At 43.2% G+C, this 23,295-nt stretch overlaps 1 protein-coding gene and 1 long non-coding RNA gene across 3 annotated transcripts in view; one reads left to right on the top strand and one right to left on the bottom strand.

Moving 5' to 3' along the window:
• The window catches only part of GAS6 (growth arrest specific 6), a 39,834-nt gene extending 31,190 nt beyond the window's left edge, over positions 1 to 8,644 (bottom strand). Inside the window, exons 1-2 of the mRNA XM_064407902.1 lie at positions 8,437 to 8,644; positions 7,872 to 8,038 (exon numbers count right to left, since the gene is read on the bottom strand). Coding sequence (XP_064263972.1) covers positions 7,872 to 8,038; positions 8,437 to 8,506 — 237 coding nt within the window. The 5' untranslated portion in view covers positions 8,507 to 8,644. The remainder of the gene's footprint in view (positions 1 to 7,871; positions 8,039 to 8,436) is intronic.
• Positions 8,645 to 8,845: 201 nt separating this feature from the next.
• LOC135293573 (uncharacterized) lies at positions 8,846 to 16,931 on the top strand. Of its 2 annotated transcripts, none has more exons than XR_010355661.1 (3): positions 8,846 to 10,725; positions 13,234 to 13,391; positions 14,305 to 16,931. It is a non-coding gene; the product is annotated as an uncharacterized LOC135293573 (long non-coding RNA). The 2 variants fall into 2 exon arrangements; XR_010355660.1 differs by having other exon boundaries at positions 8,846 to 10,483; positions 10,645 to 10,725; positions 13,234 to 16,921.
• Positions 16,932 to 23,295: the final 6,364 nt, after the last annotated feature.

Genomic DNA, 23,295 nt, shown 5'->3' on the forward strand with positions numbered 1-23,295 from the left:
AAAGACAAAATAAGGCTCATGTATGTCACAGACACTTGAAGATGCAGGGGGCACAGAGACATGATTTCTATAGGTGGCCTGAGGCAGGGTTTGACTAGACAGCAAACAGTGTGAAATGGCTATAACTGGTGCCAAATACTTCAACAAAAATAGTTTGTAGTGTGATTCCAATTCGTTGCATGTGCTTTTAAGTTATTCTGACAGAAATCTGATCACAAATGCCTTGAGGTTTCCTCCACTGCTTCAGAACTGAAAGGCTACTTTCCCTCCAGCTGCAATAATGTGCAAGATCTCAATTTGATGACAAATGTAATCTCACTCAATGTCGCATGTTTGAATCTTTACTTTTGCTAGTTACAGTATTTGTATGTGCTAAACTAACACTTGCTCAGACAGTTTAGTCAAATTAAGGAAAACAGTATCTGACAAAACATGTAACATGAGTAAAAAGCTGTCTCTCCAACACTATCTATATTTACTCTGTATTTATTTTAGCCATATTTAAAACAGAACATGTCATATATTGCATCAAACATGATTTAAATATCCATGATCTCTCATAGGCTCTGTGACATTTTATCCACTTTAGTTTTCCCCTCCTTATAATGTAATCACACCATTTCTTTGGATTTTGCTTAATCTGCAGAGGTTGCAACTCACACTAACAGCACTCAAGGCATTTAAGGATTCGGACTCAGAGGGCACAGGCAAGCAAGGAATAGGGAAGTGACATCTTAGATGATACCAGGCCCTTGTGAAAGAATCTGATCTCATACTTCCCTGTTCATTATTTTCATAATTAAGTAACTTTTGCTTTTCTGTTCATGTCCTAAATATTTTCTGGAATGGAACTAGAACTCCCTGTTCCAGGAATCAGCCAAATATGGTTGCTTTCCAGGAACATGTGATTCTGTGCAGTGCAAGCATGACCCATTCTCCTTTTATCTCTTCATTTATGTACCCTTCTGTCCTGGCAGGTGTGTAGAGTGAAGACAACACCAACACTTGTTCCCCTCTCTGGGTATCCTCCTTACTTCCCAACTCTGCTCTTCTTCTAGCTCCCACTGCTGATGCTCAAAGGAACAGGGAGAAAACACAAACCCATCAATAAGCAAATTTCCCCACAGATATCCATACATGGGGAGCCTCTAGAACAGCAATCATAACAAAACTGTCATTAAAGCAAAGATACAGAAAGGAGGCCTGCTGAAAAACTTCAACCAGATTCTCCAAGGCTTGGTTGTTCATTCATTGCTTTGACAGGCTGAGCTGTGACAGCCATTTCTGTTTCTCTTCCTGGCCTTCCCATCCTAACCTCAGGCTGTCCTTCCCACTGTGTCAGTCCCCACTGGACTGGGGAACCAATCCAGCTGCAAAATTACCATTTTTTCTCTGCAGACTACTCTTCTTTAGGTTAAGTTTCTTTAATTGGTCCATGCAATCACCCAAATTGCTGTGCAAGAAGGGTGTAAAGAACAGGCAAAGGAGTTGCTTATATCTACTAGAGCAGCTGAATCCCCAGGGTGAAACCAAGCTTGAAAAGCAGTGTGATGGGAGAATTAAACCTTCTTGCTCTCCTCCTTCTCAGTTTCTTCTACATCTGCGGTCATGCTTCCATCCTTGTTCTTCATACTTAGTGGAAAATGACTGCTTGTAATCCATTAAGCTCACTCAGAGTATGGAACACACAGGAATCACAGCTGCCAATTTATACACATTCAGTGTTTCTCTTACCTGATTCTTATGCAGCTGCAGTAAAAAATTATATTAATTCCCAGTAGGCTGATCCTTTTCTTTTTAAGTTAAAAAACAAAATGAAATGTGTTCATGGCCACAAAACTGTTTTCTTAATTTTTAGTTGTCTTTTTTCCCCTTTCATGTACTTATTAAAACTTATTGTACTGCACTAGAAAACTGACTTACCCTAACTTCATCTACTTTTTCCATTATCATCCATCTTGAAACCAGTATAACCCCCCTACCCACCCTTCAATTTGTCATTCTTAACACCTTTTTCCACCCTATCTTCAAACAGCCCCTCAGCATAATATCAGTCTCTTCTGTCTTCTCTTGCTCCTTCCCTCCTGCTGCACAGGACATTTAGCATGCACTGTGTCTGTGATGTGGTGAGTCAGTATTTCCAGATCTATTCTGAATTTTTGGGCTGCTCTCCCATGAGTGGAAACTGATACAGATCAGGTAGGTATGAGTCCAGTAGAGTTGATGGAGCTGCGTCTGCTTCCACCAAGGGCAAACTTCACTCACCCTTCTCAAAAACTTTTGATAAAGCAGCATTTAGCAAATAAATGCATAACCTGCCTCCTAAGGCAGGCAGGACTATTTTTGTCACCCTCCTGCTACCGAACACCACCACTGCCCACAAATACTGCATCTGTACTGCAAAGTAGATGGGTGCATCTTGGTCCAGAGTCCCAATCCTTTTGCCTTGCAGATCAGTTAGACCCACTGGATTTTGGTACAAAGCTCCCTTGTCTTTTACACCAAACTACAGGGAGAAGGAAAGAAAGGGAAGGCAGTGCACCTGGTGGACACACAGACCTCATCCCAGCAGGCTGGGATGCCACTGTGGCATATACCTGGGCACTCAGATTTTTACTACCTTTTTCTCTCCTTCTACCCATTCCTGGACAGAAGTCTACATATGCCTGTATTTTCTTTCTCAAAAGCTATTTAGCAGGTATCACTGTGCCTGGGAATCCATTCTTACATGTACTGAGTCCAAGCAGGTTAAAACATCAGCACAGAGTTTTCCAATAACTCTCTCTCTGCACCAGCAAGAAGAGATAAAGAAATTTATACAGCTATAAATCTAGCCCTTTCTCCATGCTCTGCCAAAATGTCAAAACAAATCAGTATATCAAAAAGAACTGTCACAGCAAATAAAACCAGATTTTTGCCTGGTTATTAAAGGAATATTCTATACAGGGATGATGACATTGATATCTAAAGATGATATCAATATTTTCCATGTCTAGACTGCACAACATTCACTAAATTACTTAAAGAAATTTTACACTGCTTTACTCTCCCAGTAACTCCTCTCCTCCCTCTACATGCCTTCATACTTTACTGATTAATATTTACAAGTGCGTGTCTACCTTGTTATTCTTAGAAATAACATCTAAACATTGCCTGACAAGCATGCCTCCTAAAAGATCAGAATGAAGTTTGGATGACCCAAGTCCATGGATGCAGCTCATCTGTGTTATCAAGACCATGTCATGTTATGGAGCACAAAAAAAATAAAACCAGTGAGCAATCAACATGCTGAAAACCAACCAAACTGACCCTTACCACACCCTATACATTGCTTCATCTGCTTCTCAACTTCTCAATAAATCCAGCCTAGCAGAAATAGTGCTGACATTGCTGGATGTTTTGTTAGGATCAGTAATTTTCAAGATAAGATTGCTAAAAGGCCCCAAAAACATGGTCTGGTGCCACTGCTGCCCTTGCCATGAGTGGGACAGTGGAGTAGATTCCTGTTCAGTTCCAAGTTATGCTGTGATTCTCTGCCAGTGTTTTGTGTATCTGACAAGCTGTAGATTTAAAAACAGTTTGGATGCAAGTCCCTCAAAATCCACGTGTCTGCCTATGAATCAGATGTCCATTCTGCACGCACAGGGAAAGCAGCTGGCTTTCCACAGTGCTCCACCGAGGGCCAAATCCATAAAGAGTAAACACAGGTGGCCAGGCTGACCTACATCAGTGCTTCTGGTGTGCCTAACATTTTTCAGTGCATTCAGCATAGTAATTTCTGTGGTGAGCTGCAGGAAGAGCAGTAATTCTTCAGCAGTAACAACAGCAAGCAAGATGAGCAGGGACAGATGCTGTACTGTGGTACCAAAGGATTAGAGGCTGCATTCAAACATCTTCCCTATGCTGAGCTGCTCAAAACAGAGAAACTCCTCTCACAAGGACACTTTTTTCCTCAGTGAAATACAGTGTTTCTAAGAAGATCAGGATCTACACTCCCTCCTGCCCTTTGTTTTACATGCTTGGATGACCAAATTTTTAGAATGGGTCAACCAAATTCCAGAGCAGTTTATCAGTCACTTAACAAGCTGTAATACCTTGACTGCATACCAAGGTCAAATATTTCTGCAGCGCTGCTTTTATAAGGCCTTGTCAACATCTTAAATAAGATAACATTCTTATCTCTGTATCCAAAATATTTTGCAACTTCATCCCATCTATCACACCTAGCATGTATTTTGAATAGATCACATTTAGAAAATGTCTGCATACCTCCCATCAAGATGTTTTTCATCCTTCTTTTTTTTTACCACTATATTATGTTTTAATTTTTCTCTTTGGCACCTCTAGCATAAATGAAATTACAAAACAGGAACCATCCCAGTACTGCTTAAGGATACTATAATCAGCTTCATGAAAAGGTAGGCTGCAAGACTCATTAATCCAGGCTACTTGCTTTTACCATGTATAGTCATACAAGTGGCACAGACTGAGTTTTGTTCTGCCTCTTAAAAAAAAAACCAAACAAAACAATCTAAAAATGCTTCAATTGATCTTCCTTCCTCTAGTCTGAGTGAGCTGATATTTATATTTTCCGTAACATAGAAGACAAAAGCTGCATTGCCCTGCACATGAATGGCTCTTGGGCCCCGCCTGACACACTATTCTTAGCAGCTGATGTAAGTAATCACACATGTGGCAAAATCCACACTCAGGTTTCAGAGAATGTGCATCTTCTGCTGGCTGCCTGCAGATGTTGTTATGGAAAGCTGATCACTGAAACAATGGAAGGCCCAGAAAAAGGGTATAGGTGTGTGACATGTCCTTTCATTTACTGGTGTGTCCAGGAAATAGGTATCTTTCTGTAAAATTCTTGTCTAGATGTTACAGCTGGCTGCATAAAGATATGGTTTCACCCAGGAAGCACCACGTGAGCTGTGTTACAGCCTTACTTCATCTTAGCTTCTGGAACTGTTTTATTGAATCAGTTAATGAAATTTCCTATCACATCTTTAGGTCAGAGGTCTTAAGCTTAGTCCTCGAAATTCTCCTCACACAACCACAGGATAGTCAAGAATGGCAAGGTTGGTAAGGAAGACTCATACATTTCATTAGCATCTAATGGAGGGACCACACTTTTGGTCTGACATCACAAGCCCTTCTTGAGGATGAACTGAGAAGCATCAAGACCGATTAACTAATCTGAAACTCAGTTGTCAAGGCTGCAAAACTATGTGGGACAGCAAACAGCCAAATGCCTACACAGATGCTCATCTGGTGCTTTAAAGGATAAAACCTGGGAGATGCAACAGGACAGATTGCACTGCTGTGTTTGTCATGGCTTGCCTGCATAGCCTCACAGAGCTCAGCACAGGGCAAAAAGTACTGTAGCTGCTTCTTTCTGCTACAACCTAAATAGTTAATCCATGTGACCAGGTTCAGCAGGCACATGCAGAAATTTCACCCTTCCTAAACTACAAGGAATCTTCTTCTGTCAACAGCAATCTGTTCATTTCCCTGGTCAATAGAAGCTCACTTTACCAGCACGGATCAGCTGCAGCCTGGCAATACGCTGAAGCAGGATTGCAGTTACTGTAATTCTTCAAAAAGCTGGGTGTTGTTTACAACAGTTTTTGGCTTTCCTAAATGAGGTCTTCCTTTTTCTGTCAGTCACTAGGACTGGATACAACATAGCATCAGTGAAATGACAGCACAACAACTCCCTGCTGTTCAAAATACACTTCCATTGTGAATTAGTACTCTGTCCATGAAATCCACAGTTTCTGCTGAAAGAGCAGTCACCTATGCACTACAAAACAGTGAAGTCTTCCAGTGCAGAGCAGCAACAGCCCACATACATTACTCTTCCACCATGCATTAGAAAGCTGCTACTGAACAGCAGTTGCTGCTTCCACATCACATAGTGATTGCAAAAGGGACAGGAAGGGCCACAAATCCCCCTGATATATTATGGCACACTTGCTTCTCAATCATGAAGCAAAGTAATGCAAGGAGTAGAACATACTGCACTTAACAAGCAGCTCCACAGCTCTTGGGAGGTTTGTGTCTCAGAAAAGGTAGATCTTATGTCACTGCAGATCTAAGTGTCCTTGTGTGGAAGAACATGCTAGGGGGCACAGACACAAGAAGCCCATCTAGCCTTTCTTTAGGTTTTCAGAACAGAGTGAAACCTAGCAGCAATAGCAAAGGAAATGCACCAAAAAACCAAAATCACTTGCAATAACAGAAAACCAGCATTGTCCTACAAAACACACTGAAAATATGACGGTATCTTAAAGAATTTATATTATATGTGAAAAAATTTTAAACAAAAATGATTTTACTATTGTCATTTCAGTAGGAGTACTTTGTATTCTTTACAATTTACAAAATCAGTACCAAATGCTGTTAAAAAGTCCTGACATATTTGTGCACTATCCTACCCTTAAACTGATCTATCAGTGCATCGCCTTTGGCTACCTTCTTGGCCAGCAGCCAGTTAGTAAAAGCAGTGACCTTAGATCACCCTTGTTCCAGAAAGCTACAAAATCACACTCATCATAGTTTTCCCAGTACTCACTGCTATGTGAAGAATATTTATATTTTAAATACAGTAGTTGTGCCAGCCACTCTCACCCCATTCTGAAGTAGCCCAGTTTCTGCAGAACAGAAGCAAACACTGCTACATGCAGATGTGACTACACACACACATAAAAGGTGTAACATTGGGCAAGGGTTCCATATTAATCTCGAAAATAAAGACAGTCAAAACCACATCACTTTGCTTTTGCTGTACTTACTACTGTCTTGTGACAGCAAGCTACTGCACTGTCTATCCAGTGCTGAGGCTGCTAATGATGCACACGTGTCACAACTTGCCTTACTGAAGCATAAAACATCTCCTCTGCTAAATCCCTCCCTTGCCTGTGGTTTGTGCCTCTGTGTACATACACACGTGCTCACTCTCTCTCTCTCCCTCTCTGTCCTATCTTCTCCCTAGAGCATCATACCATTAACAGGAACATGCTGTGCAGAACTGAGCTTCAGTTTGAACACCAAGAAAATCCACTTCCCACTGCTAAATCAATGCCAGATAGTCCTTGCAATGAGAACAGCCTATCCAAAACAGTGTTGAGAGGAAGTGTAATGTGGCTGGAGGAGTAAGCCAAGCTTAGTAAAGCATCCTCTTGCTGCTCAAAGTGAGAAGACTGAAGTGAAAGCCAACCTTGATTAGACTGGAAAAGACAGCTCAACGTATGGTGTGCAGTCTGTAGCTGTGTGAATCCACACTGTTAGAAATGCAGCAGCACCACGTTCCCATATATGTGCCCTTCTGCTGTTGTAGTGGCAGGTCCTGAACCCACTGATTCTAAGATGCTAACCAAGCTGAATTGATCCCCACAGATTTAAGAGTGGTTAAGACCTTCATCTGAGAAGCCTCAGTTATGACATGCACTGCAACACTAAGGGAATTTTAAATGCAGCTGGGATAGGAAGCTGGAGGGAAGAGCAGGGTATCCAGACAGAGAAGCTGTCTGCATCATTATGGTCTTGCTTCATGGATTTGGACCATGGGTGAACAGGACCCTTCTCCCCTCCAGTGGCAGCCCTGCCAGCCAGTGCCAGGCTGGGTGCTCACTCAGACCACGCTCACAGGGACGCTGCTGACCGGACAGCCCGGCACTGCCCTTGTGCAGAATGAGCACCAGTGTGCCTCCCAGTCATCCACCTAATGGCCCTGGGTCTCCTCCTCCAGATGCCTTTCCCAGCTGTGCCGGTAGCTGGCATCCAGCCGCGGACAGAGGGTGGGCGGGAGCGCAGAGCCGGACAACCCCCCAAATCCCCAAATCTCCGCGGCAGCTCCGTGTCCTTACCGTCTCGGGGTCATTCTCAAACACCTCCCGGGCCTCCTCCTTGCTGCAGTGCTCCTCCACGCACTCCCTCTCCAGGTGCCCTTGCTTGGTCTCCTCGAAGATCTGGTAGGCTCGCCGCTGCCGCTGCCGCAGGAACTGGGCAGCCTCCGGGGCGCGCAGCAGCACGGCTGGGCGGCGAGCGCCGCGACGGCGCGGGGAGGCCGGGCAGGACGAGGAGGAGGAGGAGAGGAGCAGGAGCAAGGACAGGCAGCGGTGAACAGCCGGGCCCGCCCGATCGCCCCGGATCCCCCGACCCCCGCCCCGCGCACCAGACCGCCCCTCCGGGGGCACCGAGCGCTCTCCCTGCCCGGGCCGCCGCCCGCGGGTCTCCGCGGCCTCAGCGCGGCCCCTCGCCCGCATCCCCTGGCCCCGCCGCCGCCCTCACGGCAGCCGCGAAGCCGCGCATCCCCCCGCATCCCCCCGCACCCCGCCGGCCCCGCGGCACGGCCCGCGCTCGCACACACGCAGGGCGGCGGGGGATGCTCGGCGGCGAGTGCGGGAGGGACGAACCCCCCGCGGTACTCACTCTGCGAGGAGTCCGCCGCCAGCAGGACGAGCAGCAGGGCGGCCCCGAGGGGCGCCGCGGGATGCGGCATCACGGTGCGGCGGCGGCCGGGGCCGGGGCGGCGGGAGCGGCGGGAGCGGGAGCGGCGCGGGCGGCGAGCGCGCTGCTACTGCGGGAGCGCGGCGGCGGAGCCGCGGAGCCGCTCGCCCGCCCTGCCCAATCCTCAGAAGGCACCGCCGAGCCGCTGCTCACGGACACACCTCGCGGCGGAGCGGCCGCCGGCCCGGCCCCGCGTACCTGCCCGGGAGCGGCGGGGGCGGTCACGGCGGGTCGGGCCGAGGGGCAGGACGCGGGGAGGGAGACTGCGCCCTCACCCCCAGGCGCATCCCTTTAATAGCTCCGGGCTCATCACTGGGAAGGAAGAAGCTGGCACCAACCCAGTCCTGCCGTAAATTAGAAACTTGGGCTCTCCCCACGCACCAACACAGGTTTTTGTCAGAAATGCTATTTCAGTTTGTTCCAGTATTTTAGGATGAACTCCCCAGGAAAGAGATGAATGCCTTTTGTTACCAATATGTTGCAAGCCATGCTTTACTGTCCTTTGTCCATCCAAAGTTCCACAGAACACTTCCACCGCGGGAAGCTGTAACCTAGAGCTGTGGGGTCAGAGCTCAGAGGTGCTCTTAGGCTATCTACTGCCACCGCTTTAAAACCACCCTTTTAATCTGTACTACTCTGTCAAAGGGTAAGTGTGACAGATAGCTCCAGTAACACCATGTCTATGCATTCTTCAAGAAACTTCAGTGGCATAATTTGTTTCAGAAAAAGAGCTTGTCTAGTTTTATTTTGTCATTTAGCTATATCTAATACAGACTTCCTGTCTCCACAATAATTACTGCAAATATAACATAACAAATGTAAACAATGTATTCATATCTCATATAGTTGAAGTAAAGTAGATGAAAACAGAAAAGCCAGCCTCATTCAAAGCAACTGTCCCTAGGCTGGTATCTTCTATCTGACAGTGGCCAATAGTAGAGATACAGGTAAGAGGTATAAAAACATGTAAACCACCATTAAGTGGCCTTTCTTTCTGTTTTCAGCTCCTGAAGTGCAGGGGAAAAGCTCTCAGGTGAAAACTGTATCCACTGCAACTCTAATAGCCACAGATGTACCATTTCTCTTTGTATTTGTCAAATAGCTTTTTGAGCTGTTGGTACACCTGCCTTCAGGAGTGGTGGGGAGGTCTCAGATTTGCACAAAAGCTAGACAGGAACTTTTTCTCAGTGGTTTTAAATCCAGTGCTTAATAATTTTACAGGGTACTTGAATTTTTGTCATCTAAGAAATAGTGAATGATCATGCCCTATTTGTTTCCAGCATATCAGTTTATAGACCTCTCTCATATGATTTCAGAACCATCCTTTTTCCTGAACTGTGGAGCTTTGGTCTTTTACTTGTTTCCAAACCTCTTTGAGCTAGCATTGCTCAAAGGTGCAGTCCTTCCACTCCCTGTTGCTTTTCCCTGTCCTTTGGCCACATCCCTTTCTTGTGCTAGCATGCTGCAAACTCCATCAGAATAATCCAACAAAAATTATTAATTTTGTTTCAGATCATTTCCCCCACTGAGTTCTGAACAGCTGCACAAACACCAAAACGGAGAGGCTTTCAGGGGTGACAGTGAGTAGCTGCAGGCAAAAGAGCTTGGGCCTAATTGCAACAGCAAAGCTGGCCAAAATGGTTTATGAAGCTATAGCTGAAGGCAGAGTTTCCTAGGACTGGCTGCCACTTTCCTCCCTCTGTCATGTATCCCCCTGCCCACGTCCACAGATGTGGCTGTGCCATTTCAGCTCAGTCACCTGGCAGGAAACCCTTCCTTTTTTTTTTTTTTTTTTTTTTTTTTTTTTTTTTGTGTGTGTGTGTGTGTGTGTTTTACCAGGTTACTGTGCTGAACCTGCTCAGTGACAGCATGAAGAAGTGTGGAGTGGGATTACAGCACTAAATCCATAGTCTGCTCTGGGATTGCAGCCTGAGCCCCTCAAACGTTCCCCAACTTTTCATCCTGCCCTGTATGTTTTCTATTTATACTTCTTTTCAGACAATGTGGACAAAACTACATGCAATATTCAAGATATGATATTATAGCAATCCTGCTTCTTTCTTACTTCTGTTTTTTTCTTACTATTTTCAAACATTGAATGGGTCAATTCTTGACCTGTTCTCTCCACAGAGCCATGAACAAGAGGCCTGAGATCTCTTTCCTGAGTGGAAAACCCTTTCCTGAGTGCAGATTTACCAGTGAATACAGAAGGTGAGGGCATTCTTTCACAGGTGTGTTGCTTTGTGTGTCTGTATATTAAATTTCACTTGTCATTTATTACCCTGTCACATGAAGAGTGTTATCAAGTGATACAGCCAAGCCAACTGAACAGCTTCTTGCTGCCAAAACAGGTTGTCCCACTCTGCCTTCCCTCGATGCTTCCACCTTATCCCCAGATGTACAATATTTGTACACTTCTGTCACTGATGTGACCTCTCAGCAAATAAATTCAGCTCACTGAGCCAAGATAAAAGTTGGGGTTTTTTGCTAAAAGTCTTCTGATATTCTTGATTACCAGTTTAAGATTTGTCTGTTCAGATGAATTTTGTATTATCTGCCAACTGACCTCATGGCATTAAGCTTCTCCATAAAATTTCTGAAGATGTTGAACAGCAGAAATTTTTGTGGGTTCTGGAAACTGCATTATATTGTGTAATCTAATGGTGAGTTTTCTTTCTTCCTGATTTTTTTATCCTTTTCTGTTTATCCCATATGATCACACTTTGAGAGCATATGGTAAAAGACCAGTTCAAAAATTTTTTAAAATCCAAGTATCTAATATTATCAGAACCATCTTTATCTAAATAAATATTATTCCTTGAATCTCAAACAGATTTGCAAAACAAGACATCCTTCTTGGTATGCAATGCTGATTCTTCTCCAACGTATCATTCAGTTTACCAGTTCTATTCTTTCTTATGTTTTCCAGTCAGTTACTTGGCACAGACATCAAACACTGATTTTGGTGAGCTCAGAAGTCTCTTCAATAGTTGCATTTTCCACCTTCCATTCTTCTGGCATGGTAGCATTTTAGGCAGATTTAAGCAATGAGCTGAATAAAGTAACAGTTTAATTTTCTTCAGAATTCATGGATTTTTTTTTTTTTTTGTTATCTGGTCTCAGCTGTCCCAGTAATGTCTAAAGGAACATGAAAAACAGAAAAATAATGCTGAAAATATTAAAACAATGTTACATGAACTGCTTGTACTCTCAGCATGTCCCATTTTAGACTCTCTTTTGATTTTAGAGTAATCTAGACACAGATGTTTCCAAATCTAAATCTGAACCTGCAGGATTCATTTCCATTGGTTTTTAGACACTAACCAGAAATATGCACCAAATGTAACAAGTTTTGAGGGAGTGACTAAAAATACAACTAGAAGATATTTGTTAAGGATCAAAAATCTAAAAGTGGTTCATCGGTTCACAGACCTTGAGACACTTGCACCAAATTTCAACTGATGTCCTTTGGTTTCTCTTCCTTTTAATCCCAAAAGAAACCAGTGCATAGTGTGTAGACAAGCTGCAGAGGTGTAGCAGAAGGTTTAACTGAGCAAAGTTCAGTTAGGTTCCTGCCACTAATTACATTTGTAATCACCAGACTGCAGAATGAAACTAGAATGTCCTGAGAAGAGCATATAGGCCCCACAGCTTTAGAGCTGAAGAAGCAGGACAATGGAGCAGGTGAAGGCTCTGGAGCACAGGTCTCATGAGGGGCAGCTGAGGGGGCTGGGGTTGTTTAACCTGGAGTAAAGGAGGCTCAGGGGGCACCTACAACCACAATGACCTGGAAGAAGGTCGTAGTGAGGTGGAGGTCAGCCTCTTCTCCCAGTTAACAAAACACGGGACAAGAAGAAATGGTCTCAAGTTATGCCAGGGGAAATTTAGATTGAATATTGGGAAAAATTTATTCACAGTAAGAGCAGCCGAGCATTGGCACAGGCTGCCCAGGGAAATAGCAGAATCATCACCCCTGGAAGTGTTACAAAAATATGTGATTGTGGCACTTGGGGATATGATTCAGTGGTGGACCTGGAAGTGCTGGGATACCAGTTGGATTTGATGATCTTAGAGTTTTCTCTTACTTAAAACAATTCTATGATTCTATAGATTCATTATGGACAAGAAGAAGGGATTCCCAAGCCTGCCCTTCCTTCCTTCCTTCTATCAGTCTTCTAGCCAGGGACACTGTGAGGTGCATAGTTCTTGACTTCTGAAGGACCCTCTCTTCTGTGTAAAGTAAAGGTTACTTTACTTTCTGTGTAAAGGTTAGACATGTCCTATGAGTTGTTCCACACTGCCAAAGTATCTCAGGTTTTGGAGCAAGTGACTGTTTCACATGCTCATTCCACATTCACTTCTTGTTTCTTTTCCTTTCAAAGTGTTCCTAAGGTGTCATTCCTATTTTTGCTTGTATTTTATGAGTAGAAGGATATGAGATTACATCAGAATATTTAAGAAATTAAATGATTGTGGAAGGCAGCATACTTAATCAGAAAACCCCTCTGAGAGTAAGAGAGCTGATTCGATGATCCTTGACCGAAGTGCAGTACAGGCTGGCCATATGCCAAATATACTCAGTACATTAAGATCTGGAACTTGCTGCTTAGTTGTCAACTATAATTCACAGACTGATGCCAGGAAAAAAACTGGAAGTTTCAAGGGCAAGGAAGTTCTGAACTGTCATTTTGTTTTCTGTGTTGCATGTCTTGGTTTCAGGTGAATGAGACTTCCTTTCATTAGAGGTTAAAATGGTGGCTGAAAATGTCTTTAGGCACCAGCAAATACAAATTGCTTATCTGGACAGTGGCACTCCCTCTGCAGCAAGCAAGACAACGAGCAAACTCCTGGGCAGAACGGGCCACTGGCATCCACGGGTGAGCTCTCGGACTAAATGGCACTGACCAACAGCACAGACCTCCTGCCAGAGCCTGCAGGACATCATGGCTCCTGGTTTATTATATACCTCTGCAGGACATCGAAGGGTTGAGGTGGGGGTGCAGGACCAGAGAGTCTGTTTTCTGTGCAGTCTGAGTCACCACTAAGCACCTGGAGGCAGGGAGCCCAATAGGGCTGCTGTATTTATCATGACAAAATGTGAAGGTCTTCCATAACTAACTCTGCTTTTTACTTCTTAGTCTCTTTTTTAAAAAATAGCTTTGCTTTTCTCCATTTTTGAAACAACCTTTGTACCTCTGGGATACAAGCATTAGAATGCAGACATAACTGTATTGTGGAGGAAGACCAGTTCCTTTCATCTTACTCCTGCCTTCACATATCTGTTATCCAGTTGAGAATATTAAATTCAATTCTAATAATTTCTTGCTTGATGATTAAGCACCTCTTGTGCCATCACTAAATGTCTTTCTAGTGTCTTCTTATGTTGCCATTTGGCAAAAGAATTTTGTAGAGGTTGAAACATACCTTGATTTTCACCACATGAGACAAGACAAAGAAGGGAGCTCACAAACTGGAACTACTGTGGGCAGACAGACCATAAGTAACTCTAGAATGCCCCTGACAGGTAATTTATATCAAAAAAGTAGAATCCCAAATATCCTACTGTCTTCACGCACACACATGAATCTTGTTTGTATGGAAAAATCACACAAAAATTCCTTACTGAAACAGTGTCATTTTGAGGACCTCAGGATTTGTAATTTTGTTTTACCCAAAGATGGAAAAAGCTCCTGTAGCAGTGTGTGCAGCTTGCCCAGGTGGACCTCAGTTAATTAGACAAAGTATGGGTTTCCACACTAAACATTTAAGATTTCTTTTTGTCATCAGCAGGAATTGAACCCAGACTTCAAGACAGGAAACTTTTATGGTACCAATGCAATCCCTGCTGCTTGGGAAACCCATTTGATAGATCCATCTGGACCTTCTCCTAATGTGACACTGTCACAGATGACCTGGGGCTTTTTGCACAGCCTGCACTTTCCTTTTTAAAAACACAGTTTTGAACATGTCAGCTTCATTTAATGCCTGGCTGTTAAGTGAGTCAAAATAAATTTAAATTTTGAAGTATTTGTGATGATGAGAAGTGAAAGTGGGAAGGTAACAAAAATAGGATGCGAGCCTTCTAAAGAACATTTCCAGGCACTCAGTGTAATGCTGGATAGTCATGCAGCTCCACTGAAAGACATTACTGATGCATATACACATACTGATGTATGTGAAACCTTATTCCAAGACACACACTGATGTAGAATGAAAGTGGTGATGAAAAAGAATGTCAGAAGCATGAGAAACTGCAACTGAAAGCAATTAGAAGCCAAGCTTGGATTCAGACTATTTTCAGACTCACAGATAAATATGAAAAACTACTTTCTCCTCTTCCAAATGTAAGTCCTTCACGGAGCCACACAAACATGTGCCTTTGTTTAGATCAGACCAATATTTTTGTGTGAGGATGTGAAATTTCATCAAGAGGTCCTTAATAACATAAATGGCATAAAATTCCTCTTCTTTGGTGTGTTCAAATGTAATATTTTCTAATAAAAACAATCACAGAAAAGGTGGCCTTATAATGAACACTCTTTTGAGTGATTGGCATATATTAAATCAAGAAGAAAATGGTTAACTTTCAAAATATGCTTAGTGAATTCTAGTGATGATGAAATGGATGAAAAGAATAAATAAATGTAGATTAGAGAGAGAATAAGTAAATGTAGATTAGAGAGAGAATCAAAGACTTGGGTAAAAAGGGGAACTGAATGCATGGAGAGAAATGTAGAAGAAAGGTGGTTTATCTTTCACACGTGAAATTTATTTTAAAAGATATTTCATAAAAGACACTCCAATTAATGTCTCTCTTCAATAAGGGCTCCAAACCCTATTTTATGACAGTGATACAATATGCTGGAGGGAGAAAAGCTTCTTTTCTTCCGGTGCTTGTCATGCCCATGTCCATATGCTGAACTGAATGACCAGAGGAATAGCTTTTGGAAGGGACCAGTTTCTCTTCAGGGCCATCAGCTTTCCTGCTGGATGCCCCACAGCTGAGACAACTGAATCTTGCTTTGAAGCATTGCACCAACATGGACACTTATTTTTCTTCTTCTCTTTTCTCTGATGTCCTCGGCCCTGTGGAAGTGTGCTGAGCTAAAACAAGGGGCACCCTGATGATGAAGAAATTATCGTGACCTGCGCAATTGTCAGGAAAAAAATTGAGAGAAAACGCAGTGTCAGCAGATAGAGCCCAGTTCTGACTCATACTGAGGACAAGAGTTCAACAAGCCTGAATCCCAAACCAGATTCTGAGTAAGACTCAAATTTTGAGTGATGTAAGGGATTTCATAAACATTGCTGGTGGACAGGATTTGCTTTATTAGGCCATTGGTATATGAATATACCATGAGGTCATCATGGCTTCCATTTCCACATGACCTTGAGTCCTAGGGGATTTTTAGTTGCTTGAATAAAGCCTAAAATAAATATAAATAAATTCCAGGATGATATGAGGAGGAGAATATTGCAGCAAAACAATAAGAACTAATATAAGTCCATACAATGCGTTCTACAAAACCTCAAAGGAATAATATAAACACCAAGATGATAAGTGGAGTTGCTGAGACATTACTTGAGTTGGAGCTGTCTCTCCAAGGCTGGAGGGAGAGTACTGATATTCATTGCTGCCTGTGAAAAGGGCTTCTTAGCAGAAGATCATGATGTTTCTTTATTGTTCTCATTAACTCAAAGCAATAAAAAACTCCCAGCTGTATAACACAATATAATGGGACAGTGAGAGACAAAACAGAGCTCTAACAAGATGCAGCTCTTGCCAATGCTCCGAGCTCTTGGAGGGAACTCTGCCCTGAAGCAGCCTCCCTGCATCAGTCTGGGCTTGGAGGAAGGGAGAGGATGTCACTGCAAAGAGCTCTCAAACCCTGATCCCTGGGGCAAGCTGCTGGTGGTTGGGAGGAGTTGCCTGGTAACAAGGAGCTGCCTCCTTCTCATTTCCAGCTGTTAAACTGCACTGGAAGGAGCTGAATAATACCAGAATAGAAACCTAGCTTATAATTTGTGGTTTAATGCAATGAAATAGGAGTAATGTTATGGCATCTCTAAATTGTTTAGGACACGAGTCTTTGCAGTAGCGTTCCAGCAGGTCTATGTTGCAAAATGGAAACAGAGCTTTCTGTAATCTTTTATTGATCAGCTTCTTGTTCCAACAAGATTTGTCAGTGGAGTGCTGGTGGTGTAACCTCTGGCATGTATAAAGGATGGGGGAAAGGTAATAGCAGAGGGAATTTTAACAGAGCAGCACAAGAAAGAGACATCTCCAAGAAAGCAAAAATTCATTTTATGGAAAGTCTATGAAAATATATGTATTAAAACATCAGCATTCATATTTCATACTTGAATAGAAAATACAATATCTGATGTGCTGATTTCTCCATCCAAAAGGAAATGTGTATATTTACCAATTGACAACAACAATGATAATAATAATAATAATAATAATAGCAAAAGTCTGAGTTTAATTATAAAACAGGCATTCTGCTTTCTTTTCTAGAAGGGAAATTCTAGTTGTGCAGTTTGAGAGGGACTGAGACTTGAATGAGGCCTGTTGACATCTCTGTGGGAGACAAATTAAAATGGAAGTGTGGATCAGGCCAGAGCAGAGGGTTAGACTGTAAGACTGCCATCATTGAGGGAAGGAGTTTCAACATATGTTGTTGGGCAACCTGTACTGACTGCCATGAAGTTTCTATCTTCAAAAGCTGGAGGAAAGGAGAATGCCTGCAAAAGCCCAAACCAGCATACAAAAAGGTGGAGTGAACCATCCTCTGAAGTCCTGGGAACAAAAGGTGACATTGATGTGGGCTTTGGCAGGGAAGGCAGTCATGGGGCCTGCTTACGTTCTTTGGAAGGGTTGTAAGCAACAGAAAGAAAATATCAGCTTTGGTTTAAATTCAAAAAACTCATAGTTCAGCGTGCTGCTTTGGCTGGGGTAGAGTTAATTTTCTCTATAGTTGCCAGTATGGGGCTATGGCTAAAGCAGTGTTGATAACTTAGGATGTTTCAGCCATGGCTGAGCAGGGCTTGCAGAGCACCAGGGCCTTTTGTGCCTCTCACCTCACCCACCAGTGAGAGCTTGGGGGGGCACCAGGAGCTGGGAGGGGACACAGCTGGGACAGCTCACCCCAAGGGAGCAGAGGGAATATCCCACACTACAGGGTGTCATGACCACTGTGTGAAGCTGGTGGAAGAAAAAGGAAGGGGGGTATGTTTGGACTAATGGTGTTTACCTTCTCAAGTCACCATTACATGTGATGTTGCTCAGCTTTCCTGGGTTGACTGGACACCTGCCTGCCCATGGGAAATGGTGGATGATTTCCTTGTTCTGCTTTGCTGGCCTGTGTGGCTTTTGTTTTCCCTGTTGAACTGTCTTTGTCTCAAGCCATGAGTTTCTCACTTTCACCCTTCTGGTTCTCTCCCCTGTCCCACTGGGGAAGAGTGAGTGAGAAGCTGCATGGTGCTGGAGTTCAACCATGACACTCAGAAGTGTGTTATTTTAACCAGGAAAATTAGGAAGGGAGAGGGATATCTAGGTGAAGTATGACTTCCCTTTTCCATTACACATTGCTTTGAAAGATATGGTAATGTCACAATACATTGGTAGTGAGAGCTGGTTTTGAGCCTGTGTTGTGCTAATTTTATCAAAAACTAAAACCTTCAAACATTGGTACTTAAAATGGGCAATAAATATGTCAAGAAAATATGTTTTACTCATGTGCAATCTGATCTTCAGGTAACTGTACCAATGTTCTCTTCTCTACGAGAAATCTTTATAGAATCAGGGCGACCCCAGCGTCTGGGAATGATTGGCATCTGACTCCATTGATCCAGAATGCTGAACAATTGCTTTATTAAAACTATACGATATTACATTAATACTACATTATATTAGAGAATACTGAAGAATACCAAAGAAAAATCCATGACCATCTGAGACAGTCACAGCTTTGACCCCACTGGACAAGGAAACAAAACAATCCTCAGCAGAATCCAATTGACAAATCACTTCAGGTAAACAATCTTCCTAACACATTCCACGTGTGCAAACAACAGGAGCAGCAAGTAGAGATAAGAATTGTTTTCTCTTCTTCCCTCTGTGCTTCTCCAGGAAAAATCCTGGGGGAGAGAGAATTATGTCTCTCTCTGTTCAGAGAATGTGAATGTCACAAACCTTCTGTGCTTTAGGGAGATAGTGATATAGTGCAAACAAAAAACAGGAAGCACACAAAAATCCAACCAGTCTGTACCCCCATCCATAGATGCATATAAATCTGCACATATATGTATCTCCATATCCATGCATGTGTTGCCATGTCCCAGCATCCTACAAACACAAATCAGTTAAGCTTCTTACAACAGTCCTCTGGGACAGGAAGGTATTATTCCTGTTTACAGATTAGAAAGCAGAAGTCTCAGGGAAGTTCAAAGGTAAAACCCAGGAAGAGCTGGAATTGACTTTAATTTTTTCAAGTCCAAGGTAGGAGTTTGTTATGTCCAAGATTTATGATACCATCTTTTCTTTTTGTTTTTGACTTGATTTCAAAATTTCTATGGCAAAGAGAGAAAAATAATGGAATAGAATAGTATTCAAATAAAAGGAGAAAATTGCTGTCTCCCTTTAAGTTGAGAGAGGGAAAATCTTTCCTTCATCTTAGCTTGTATCAGAGCAGTAATTTAAAAATGAAATGCTGGTTCTTTAAAAAGAAATTTAGTTTCGCTGTCATTGATGCCAGCTGGGTCTGCAAGCTCTACCACAGGAAGAGATGAATAAGTGGTTGAGAAAACCTGAATGAATTACACTCAGACCACAATAATTAAAGCCCTCTTTGGATCTTAAGGGCTGGAACCAGAAAAAAAATGGTCCAAAAGACCCAGTCCAGCACCACTGCATTTTGGTGTGAGTAGTCCAGTGTATAATAAAAACGCCCTGCATAATATTATGCCCTGCATAATAAAAGTGCATAATAAATGCTGCCTCTCAGCAGCACCTGGCTTTTAATGGAATAAATGGGGCAAAGCAGGTCTGGAAGGGCAGCAACCCCTTTTACAGACTGGTATAAGGGGCAAATAAATCCACTCCCACCTCAGGACACAGGCTGGGGCTTTCTTCAGCCTGTGGTCCCAACCCCTCGTCCCTGAGGAGTGCACCCTCACTTCTTATGGACAATGCTGTGATGAAAAGGGGATGATGGAAGGACCTGTGATACTGTGGTGCAGAGAGAGCACCCTCAGGAGGGAATATGGTGTCTCCTACATTAGCCTCCTTCAGAATTTTAATGATATTTTATACATATATAAATACAGAGTGACTGTATATTTTATACAAGACCCATCTTAACACTGGATACTGGCCTCTGCCCTTATTCTTCTCTAGACTTAGAAATTACATGTATTGACTCTCTCCAAAGGATACCCAGTCACCAAGTTGTTGCTTTTTGTCTATAATCACTTTGTCTTCATCTATGGTTTGGCACCAGCTGCACCTGGAAAAGGCACATAATTACAGTTTGCTTCTGTTATTTGATCAGAAGTTCAAATTCTAAGTCCCAGAAATTACACATTGGTTATAACTAAGAAAAAAAATTTAAGTATTCTGTTAGGAAAATGGTGTTAAGCAAAATACTCATAAGTCAAACCTATTGCAAGAAAAACGCCTTAATATCTGAAAAAAACCCAAAATGAAATGGACAGAAACTGAAGTTGTTATCTGGCTATAAAATTAAGTTCAGCTATTTTCTTACTTGAGCTTATCAGTTCTTATTTTTATTGTGTGCATTGTTTATATATTGTGCTCTAGAAATATTTTATTGCATAAATGTTTGGTTTAAAGGAGGGATGAAAGCGTGGGAAAAATCCCCAACAAATAATGCAGTGTATTCAAGGCTTTCAGTCTGTACATATGCTGCAAGGAAGATTCCAGCAGTGTGGTTTACTGTATGCCAGGTGCATTTGCTGCCTGGAAACAAAGCTCAACTTTCCACAGCACTTGGCCCTCTGTTGAAACTAGAAATCTCCAATGTGCCCATCACTTGAGCAGACACCAGCTCCTAGGGCAAGTGTAGTAAATGCACAGGAATGCACATTTTGGGATGAAGGCCCCTAAATCTCACATGCAGTGTCCTGAAGCAGTAGACTCATGGTGTGTGGGCTGAATGAGTTACGGACCATGAGCAGAGGAGCTGCCCTTGCTGAGCAGTGCTGGGGTCTGCAGCAAGGCCAGCCAGTGCTTTTCAAGGCACTTGGTGGGACATGAAGGGGAAAGATGTTATACCTGCTGCACTGCTGCTGTCCTGTGTCTCCCATGGGCAGGGCCACACTAACCTTCAGGTAGAAAAGGGCACGAGGCCAAAACTTTGTGCTGGGTGCCAAACAAAAAGGTAAAATCCTTTGGCAATGCACTGGTGTGAGTCCTGTACATGCGTTAACCCATAACACAGGAGCTCAAGTGTGGCCCCATGTGCATACATCCCACATACCTATACAGACTCTGCACATGGTGGAGATTGCCCTCTGCAGTGTTTCAGGTGTCTCAGCTCAAAGCTGTAGCTGCTTCCTGGGTGCCATGCAAGGAGCAATTAAATCTGAGCCCAGATCCTCCCCAGGCACAGCACACACTTACCTGGGGGGCAGAGGCGTGGAACCTCCAGCAGCCTTCTCTGTCTTTCTCTCTCTCTGTGCCCAGATATCTCCAGATTGACCCCGTTGCTTGAAACCCATTAATGGGAGCCACAGAGGAGCTGCAGCATGAACTGTTCCCATGTGATGATCCCTGAACCCCAATCCTGTCTCCCTCTCTCTTGCTGCAGTGTCCCCATACCAGTCCCTGTGGATAAATGGAGGAGCTCCTCTGATGCTCACCCAGCTCCTCCTGCTGTGCCTGGGAATGCTGTCTCCACCCCTCCAAGTGCACAAGTGCACTGCCTTCTTCCTGCCCTGTGTTCAGCTTTTAATATGCATCCCTGCAGCATTGTGCAGCTTCCGATGGGGGCTGATAAGCAGATTGCCTTTTTTTTTTTTCTGTAAAGGCAGAAAACTAATGCAAATTACATTCACAGTGGGTTTTGATGTGTGTGGCTTGATGCTTATCAGCTCAATTATACTGCAGGAAAATGAATGGTAGGATTGTTCTCCTAGTCTTACATGGAGTTTAACAAGAAAAACCGTGAAACTCTTTGTGTCACAATCAAGTGTAACTGGGGTCCCCACAATTCCAGAAATAAAGTGGGTTCTCTGGCCAAATTAAAGAAAGCGGAGAATTGCCAAGGAAAACATTTTTGTCCAGTTTAGCTTATCTGATGTTACCAGCATGTAGTGATACATTATCATAGAGAGTTATTTCCTCTGTTAAACATAGAAGCAAGAGCAAGGATGGATAAACAATGTAGGCAAACAACCCCCAAGTGTTTAATTATTTTAGCTTACCATGGCGGGAAGCAGGGGTGGAGGGGGAAGGAGATAAAATTAAGCATTCCTCAAAGAGCCCAGCTACTGCTTTCTATGTTGGAATTGTCTCCATCAGAGAAGGAAGCCTGAAGCACAGAGCAAGTGGCTGTCCAGCAGCCAAAAGCTCTCTCAGAGCCTCAGTCTGTTGCAAAAGAGGAGCCCTCTGAGCAAGGCTGTGGGGCGTGACTCAGGGTGACCCAGATCTCATGGCCTGGGAAATGCACAGCAGGAATCAAACATCTTGCCTGCTTTTGGATGTGTCTGGAGCAGATGTTTGTGTCTGATCCACTCACTCCAGGCTTTCCTCCTGACAAGCAGAGGATTGCAGATAAGGGCATGGTTCATCAGACACTTATTTCAGGTGTCTGGTTTGGGATTAAATGACTCACACTCTGAATACATTATACACTGGTTAAAAAGAGACTATTTCATAGTAGATGCCTGTGTTATAAATATCAATACTTCATCAAAAGAGCCCATAGGTCACCACAAGGTTTCCTTTGGTGGCTGCCATCAGCCATCATTGTTGGCCACTGGGATCTGTATGGCCAACGGGCAAAGGGAGGGACAGGAAACCAGAAATCTTCCTTTCTTTGAGTAAGACCCTAACCCTTCAAAGCAGATGAGTGAAGTTGCACTACCACAAGGAGTGACAAGGATTGTCTACGCAGATAATGCATTTTCACAGGTAGTTATTACTTTAACATTGAATCCCATAGTTAAAGAATTTAGATAATTCCAGTGCATCCCAGACCTGAAGTCTCTGAGTAAATCAGAACTTACAGAAAAATTTTGGAGAGAAAGTATTTGGTATAGTAAATGTTGCTAATTACACTATAAACCAGTCTTTAGTACAGCAGTTTTGCTGCAGAACTGTTTGTTAGGATAAATTTTTATACTGTCAAGATAACATACAAAGGACCAAAGAGATATTCCATGATGAAGGGCTAGAATATGTTTGTGTGGCTGAGACAGGGATTTTGTGTGGTAGCACCCCATTATCTCCACACCTGAGAGATGAGGAGCAGAGCTTTGGCTGAATGTTCAGAACAAGGTCTGGGTTGTGAAATCTCTGTGTGAGGGAGCTGTGAAGCTCAGCTGACCTTCAGGTCTGGCTCAGGTAAGGCTGTGTCAGCACCCTGCCTCCCCTCCCATTGCTTGGAGGGTAAACCGTGAACGGGGATGTCGTTTCCTCACTGATAATCTGCAGGCCACTGGATCCTTTTTGCACATAAAAATGTACTTCTTCTGCTAAAATACAGCTCCTGCCTATACCTTTGTCAGTTAAATTGTGCAGGGTGAGACACAGCCTCT

This window comes from Passer domesticus, chromosome 2 (assembly GCF_036417665.1).
Source record: "Passer domesticus isolate bPasDom1 chromosome 2, bPasDom1.hap1, whole genome shotgun sequence".
In the NCBI taxonomy this organism is placed as follows: Eukaryota; Metazoa; Chordata; class Aves; order Passeriformes; family Passeridae; genus Passer; species Passer domesticus.